Here is a 7181-nt window from a genome sequence, read left to right as displayed (position 1 = left end):
GTAGGGAAGCAACAACTTTTGTGGCATCTTTGGCACACTAAAACTGATGTGCAAAAGTTGTCTGGTTGTAGCCATAGGAAGGAGGACAGTGTATTCCATAGGAAATTGCTGGAACACTTGTAAATCCGTAGGGAGTGCTTTATTTGCAGTCTGTTTCTGGAATAACTGACAGTTGTCCTCTGCTGCCTCCTCTTCCAGCTAATGAGTGCTGTATTGCCTTGACTGTACATCTATGTATGTTTAGTTTCAAACACCTTGCAACCTTTTCTGGTTTCAAAACCTTACATATGATGACAGCTCAAGTGTTTTGGCAGAAGAATGGACAAAACTCACCATTTTTTCCTTCTGGCTTACAGCTGATTCACTGGAAAGCAGTGTCTCTGACCAAGAAAGTGACTCCAACATGGATCTGCTGCCAGGGATATTGAAGCAACAGCCTCTGACACTTGAACTCTTCCCCAATCATACAGACAATCTTAATCCCTCCCAACGGGTAAGGCAAAACTTGCATGGAGAAATGACTTTTTTTCCCCTTTTTCTCTCCAGAAACACACTGGCAATCCTGTGGCATTTCTGATAGTATATGATTTGGTTTCCTGGCATGTGGAGCTACTCATTCCTTGCCATTAATCTTTGATGTCTGTTCTGGTTCTGCCAAAATTTGCACCTGCTGCAGGAGATTGGAAGATTACATTAATTAAATATAAAGCTTAGCCATGCTAAGGAGTATTACTGCGCATCCTGAAACCTTGAAATGCCTGAAGGAAAAAATATTTGCAGTGTTTACAGAGAAATTCAGATCAAGTCCATGCTTGGAAATTGAGGATGGATAGACATGAAGACTTTTTATAGCTGCCCAGTTTAAAACAGTTGTATCTGAAGTACCAGGTGTGAAGTTGCTTTTGTACAGTAACAAAGCAGAAAACCATGAACTGCTGTAAGCAAAGGATTTACAGCTGCTGATTGCTTGTATAGAATTCACTTCACTTCCAGGGGTATATTTAGTAACTGATTTAAGGTCTTTGAGAACATCAAGAAAAACTTTAAACGGTTCAAGATTAAATATTTTAATTTATCATAGACTATTAAGGGGGTGGAATGGAGCTTAGAGATCATCCAGACCCAACCCCTGCCCTGGGCAGGGACACCTTCCACCAGAGCAGGTTGCTCGAGGCTTTAGCCAACCTGGCTGTGAACACTGCCAGGGCTGGGGCAGCCACAGCCTCCCTGGGCAACCTGTTCCACTTTATGTTGAATGTAAGTGTGGTGGAGACTCAGATTGCAGTGTGCAGATGCAGCAAAGCTGCCCCAGCCTGCTGGCTGGAAGAGGTTGTACCTGGCTGAGAGCTGAATGACTGAGGAGCAGCTGTGGAAATACTTGCTGGCTGTGTTATTGGAATTCTGGTGTTTGCAAATGCCACTCTTCCCTTGTGTTCAAAACAGCTGAGTCCTACTTCCAGATCCAAGAGGATGCCTCAGGGCCGGACCATTCCACCGATGGGACCTGAAACCAAAGTGTATGTGGTCTGGGTGGAACGTTACGATGATATAGGTGTGTACAAGTTTGTATTGTTCACTAAAGTAACACCAGGGCAGGAACCAGAGGATAACCTCCATTCCATTTTTCTATAAAATGCTAAATCATGGAGTCATAGAGAGGTTTGGGTTGAGAGGGACCTTAAATCCCATCCAGTCCCACCCTCTGCCATGGGTGGGGACACCTTCCACTAGACCAGGATGCTCCAACCTGGCCTAGAACACTTCCAGGGGTGGAGCAGCCACAGTTTCTCTGGGCATCCTGTTCCAGTTCCTCAGCACCTTCACAGTCAAAATAAAGCCTAATTGTCTGTAACAACACTTTTTAGATTCTGAAACAGTTGTTTGATATTTGAGTGGTGATCATGGTGTATACAGGAATCAGTGGCATATGTAGGTCTGAAGATTGTTTTTAGCTCTGGCAGTCCCTGTGAAAAACTCTCATGCACCTTCTTAAGCTCAGCACACAAGGCAGTGTGCTTCCCTGCTTTTGAGTTCCCCCTCAGCTCTGAGTGGATCTGTTTTAGTTCCTTTTAAAAAAATGACTTCTGGCACCTGCTGCTTCTGTGCCAAAGGAATCATCCTCCTCCTTGGTCTGATGGTCCCTTTGAACCTCTGTGTTCTATCATGGGAGGGCTCGTTTCACTGTGCATCCCAGCTCCCTTTCTGCCCTCTTTCCCAGGCAGAGTCCTGTTCCTTATGCAACTTCATGTTTCTTAGTTTGGTGTTTCCTCTCTCACTCTGTGTACTGCCTGTTCTGGGCGAGCCCCAGCTGTGCCCATCCTGTTACAGCCATGGCATGGCCATGGTGGCAGCTGGCTGTAGGCCTGAGAAGTCCTTTGTCCCCAAGAGCTACTTCTGTGCTGGTTCCACGCCATGGTCTGGCCTCAGTGCTGTGTGAGACTCTCTCTGCACTGGCCTAGCCCAGCAGTCTGTGCAACACCAGCCAGTAACTGATGCTGTATTCTGAGTTCTAATCTTGGTTCCCAGTCTGGCAGTGAGGACCTTAATTAAACCCTTAGCTCCTTCTATAGTAAAGCAACCAAGGGAATGGGAGGGATCAAGAGACAGCTTCCTGTTAAGTGTAGATGTAAATTCTCAAGAAAAATTTCCACCTTGTCTGCAGCACACCCCTCGGAGCCTTACTGGGATCAGGAGGCACACAGCAAGTTCTGCAGCGTTGTTTCCTTATCCAGACATTTGCCCATTGTTCCTTTGTCTCCAGGAGTCCCTCAGCCACTCGAGTTTTCAAACTGGTGTCCCTGATCCACTTCCTTCTTGCATGGCAGCTAAAGCCAGCTCACTGCAGAGGCAGCAGCTGTGCTACACAGGCATGTTTCTGCTTGGCTACTTCTTTCAGCAGCCATAGGAATCTCCTAAAGTTCTGGGCCTGAAGCTGAAGGAAAGAGTTTGTCAGCCTCAGTACGTGTGGCAGTTGGATGGCAGGAGGAGGGGGCTCTTGGAAGTGGCTCCTAGCCCAGGGGCTTTGCCATATGCTCCTTATGTTTTTGGCTTTTGCCTTATGCTTCTGGTACATTTTTGTGTCTGGACAGTGGGGAAGCTGTCACGTTGGAGTCAAGGTTATCACCCCGGTGCCAGCTGCCTGTCCTCCCTCTGCTCCATCCCAGGGCACTTCCATAGGTGGCCGTGCTCTCCCCCTGCTTCCTCTAGCTGTTGTGTTCTCTCAGCATCCCAGCTCTGATGGCAGAATCTGGTTTGGAGTCTTATACTCCTGCTGGAAGCACTGTCCTCTTGCCTCAGCTGTACTTTTGTGTATGACTCAACATATATCAGCCCCTAGACAAGGTGACTGGAAGTTCCAAACCCCTTCCAGGGTTCCAAGTTTCTCTCCTCCTGCACCTTCATTACCCAGTCCTTGTTACCAAGTGGATGGCAGCAGAGTTGTGGGTTGTGGTGGGGACCTACAGAGCTTGGATTTGAGGAGGGATTGCATGTTGGTGGGAGCAGAGCTCAAGGGAACTGTGGGTGTGAGTGGTGGCATTGTTTGACACTCCTGGGACTGTTCTCAAGGATTACTTGTGGATGGGTGAAGATGGTGTGAATCAGAATTTGAAAGGTTTTTTTGTGTTTGAAGTAGTTCAACTCCTCCCTGCTTTTGCAGTTCTGCTAGAGATTTTGACCTTTGGATTGAGAGAATGGAGGGTCTGGGACCTCATCTGTTGTGTGCAGATGACTGAGGTGTGTCTGTATACTCCAGGAATACTTAAACCTAAAAACACAGACACTAGCTGTGCAAGAACACCTATGGCATAAATGCTTGAACACTGTGTAGGTTTGACTGATGATAAATAATCTTTCCTTGTACACACAAAAAATCCAAAGTTGGAGGAGATAAACTTCATTTGGTACATCCTGTTCTTACAGAAAACTTCCCCCTCCCTGATCTGGTGTCTGAGACTAGCACTGGTGTGGAAACAACAGCCAATAGTAGCACTTCCCTGAGGTAAGGCTGCTCTAACTGTAGTATTTTTGTTGATTCCTCGGTGAACTTTTATTGGAAAGTGCTTTTCATATCTGTGCAGCTCAAACATAAATTAAGGAAGTTAATTAATGGTTAATTAAGTTTTACCCAAGTCTGTGGTGAGCCTCCTTCCTGATTCACTGCCCTGGCTGCAGAGCTCTCCAGTGCTGTGGGAACAGGAGGTCATGGGCACAGTACCACTGATAGAGTCCTGAGGGGCCCCAGCATCCTTGTACCTTCCTAGTGTGTTAAGGAGTTGGAATAGACCTTAGAGATCATCTAGTCCTAACTCTCCTCCCTGGGCAGGGTCACCTCCCACCAGACCAGGTTGCTCAAAGCTTTATCCAACCTGACTTAGCCATGAGGCATTTTTTAACTTTCTTTTAACACTTAAAATGTTCATTTCTCATCTATGTAAAGTTAATTGACATCGTGCTGATTTAAGTTGTGTTTTTTCCCATAAGATCTACGATTCCTGAGAAGGAAGTTCCTGTGATCTTTATCCATCCTTTAAACACTGGCTTATTCAGGATAAAACTGCAAGGAGCAACTGGGAAATTCAACATGGTTATCCCACTGGTGGATGGAATGATAGTCAGTAGGAGAGCTCTGGGTAAGCTAAAGGGTTTTAGGAACGCTCGTGGGGTTTGGTTTGGTTTGGTGTTTTTTAATAATAATATGTCTGCAAAACACGTAGTGTGGAATGTTTCACTGGAAAAAGACTTGGGCATGGCAGGACAAAGTAAAGCCATGCTCCTTGTGGGAGCAGGAACAGCAGAGGGAGCAGGTGGGCAGCGCTTGGCCACCAGCAGAGCAGAGGAGAGGGGAAGAATTGCAACTAGGAACGGGGCAGGGACACGGTAAGTGCCTCCCGGCGTGTAGCACGGAGAGCTGAGGTGCTGGTGCCAGCTGACTGCAGAGGGTACTGCTGAGCTTGTGGCTGTGCTGGCAGCTGCCTGTTCCTTCTGCTTTAGAAGCCAGATAGGGATTCAAGCCACAGCAGTTGAGGATTTTCTAACGTGTTCAATAAAAATACCCTGCAAGCATGTGTTAACCTGGGGCTGTGTGTGTCCTCTGCCACCCTGTGTGTTCTGGGTGGATTCATGAATCCCTCCTGGTATTGGTGCTGCTCTAGCTTCAGTAACTGGAAATCTGAAGCAGAAGGAAGTAATGAACATGAGGATACCTGTGCATAACCATCACACTGCTGTTGTAGGGGGCTGCTGGGGAAGGCTTTCAAGTTCTGGGGTTTGCATGCTTAATTCAGCAGTGGGAAATTGAAGCCAGACTGGGCCCTTAAATAACATTTGCAAATTCAGTAGTTGCAGTGGTTTTCCCTGAAAAAGAATCGGGTATGCTTCCCCAGAGCTGGGCTGGTTTGTCAGCTGCATCGGGACCATTAATAGTGTGAAATTTGCCTTGTCCCTAAGTTCAGCAGAGGTGGTTTGTGTGCAGTCAGGAATTCAGTCCTCTAAGTAAGTTTCTGCCCGTAAAGGAAGAGCTCGTGGAGCAGCAGAGGGGTAAGGGACACTTAGTGCCTCAGAGGCACAGGAGTTTTGTTTCAGAATAAGATAAAGTTCAGTGCCAGCTTTGGCCAAATGCTGCTGCTTTGGTTGCCCACCTCCTCCTCCCTCCAGGCAGTGTGAGTTGCAGAGGAGTGACGACAGAGGCAAGGCAGCAAGGGGAACAGAAACCTGTTTCCAGCCTCAGCCCATCAGGTTTTTCCTCGTCCCCTTTCCAAGGGGAAGGCTCTGCAATTCCTACTGGAAAAAAAAGTACTGACAGGTACTTTTTTCATTCTCAGGGCTCCCCTGGCATTACCTGATGCAACCTTAGGGCCCACCCAAGCTCCACATGTCCTCATGTGGCATGGCCAGGGCCGTGGCACTGTGGCTCTAGTCCTGGCTGCCCTGGATTCTCTGCCCTCTTGTCCCGAGGGTGCTGTTGCAGGCAACTACTTGGCTGTGGCAAAGCAGAGAAATCCTCCTCCTCCAGCCACTGTAGGGTACCACTGACTGAGTCCCTTTCTTCTTCATTTTTCACAGTCACATGTCCTCACAGGCCTGGGGACCACGGCTGGCTGTTATCTCATGGAGATGAGTTCTTGTCTTGGTGGTGCTGAGCATCTCCCCTGGGCTTAGATGGGACAGAACCCAAAATAGCTGTGAAGCCAGCGAAGGGGCTCAGGGTTCAATGTGTTTAAACTTGATTCAAATGTTTCTTTCCAGGTTTTCTAGTGAGGCAGACAGTCATAAACATTTGTCGGAGGAAGAGGCTGGAAAGTGACTCGTACAACCCTCCCCACGTGCGCCGGAAACAGAAGATCGCAGACATCGTCAATAAGTACCGGAACAGGCAGCTGGAGCCCGAGTTTTATACCTCGCTTTTCCAGGAGGTTGGGCTCAAGAACTGCAACCCCTAGGTCGTTACCCTTCCAGGACAATGAGGTCAGGGCTTGGTGGCTACGCTAATGAAAACAGTTAAATAACAACGACAAATTTCCTCAGCCCTCCGGAATTCAGGAAATCGTGTTCTAGCACAAGTCAGCAGATATCATGTGGGAGGAATGAGAAATGAAGCCAAAACAGTGCAGTTGGGCTACTGACTTAATTCACCTACTGAATTCCAGTCTTCCTGGATGCTAGCAACATAATCCCTTCACCAAATCATCCATTCCAGACTAATTAGGAACTGTGTCTCACTCTGAGAGAAAAACAATCAAAGCAAAGCCATCTCTGCATATGAGGATGGAAAACAGGCCACAAACAAACCTGCCATCAGACACCTCACTGCGCCCACGTGTCCTCGGGGGAGGGAGCAGGAGCTCTCCTGGGAGGAGGAGAGTCTGTTCCGGAGCATTCACTAGCCCTGCAAGAACTTCAGAGCAGTATTTAGGTCCCCTTCAGCACTCAGCAGAAGATCCTTCACTGCTTGTAACCCATTTGTGTACCAAAAGCAATAGGAGGAAGATGGCTTGGAAGCACCAGGCCCTGCAATCCAAAGCCCAGGTGCTGTGTGTGGCTGTTCCTTCCAGGGCTGGGAGTGAGTCCATCTGCCTGTGAGATGCTGACCACAACCACCACCTGAAATTACCTGCCTTTCCAACAGGAGTTGTTGCTAGATAGGAGCTTTGGTTATATAAAAGTGAGGTTCTGACTTTCAG

The 7181-nt window shown here is 47.7% G+C and overlaps 1 protein-coding gene across 1 annotated transcript in view; it reads left to right on the top strand.

Annotated features, from left to right (window-relative positions):
* The window catches only part of RALGAPB (Ral GTPase activating protein, beta subunit (non-catalytic)), a 52064-nt gene extending 45385 nt beyond the window's left edge, over positions 1–6679 (top strand). Inside the window, exons 25-29 of the mRNA XM_009076146.1 lie at positions 357–493; positions 1444–1552; positions 3922–4000; positions 4483–4631; positions 6247–6679. Coding sequence (XP_009074394.1) covers positions 357–493; positions 1444–1552; positions 3922–4000; positions 4483–4631; positions 6247–6440 — 668 coding nt within the window. The 3' untranslated portion in view covers positions 6441–6679. The remainder of the gene's footprint in view (positions 1–356; positions 494–1443; positions 1553–3921; positions 4001–4482; positions 4632–6246) is intronic.
* Positions 6680–7181: the final 502 nt, after the last annotated feature.

This window comes from Acanthisitta chloris, unplaced genomic scaffold (assembly GCF_000695815.1).
Source record: "Acanthisitta chloris isolate BGI_N310 unplaced genomic scaffold, ASM69581v1 scaffold8296, whole genome shotgun sequence".
Lineage (NCBI taxonomy): Eukaryota > Metazoa > Chordata > Aves > Passeriformes > Acanthisittidae > Acanthisitta > Acanthisitta chloris.
Note: the sequence above shows the minus strand (reverse complement) of the source record. Positions and strands in the feature narration are given on the sequence as shown.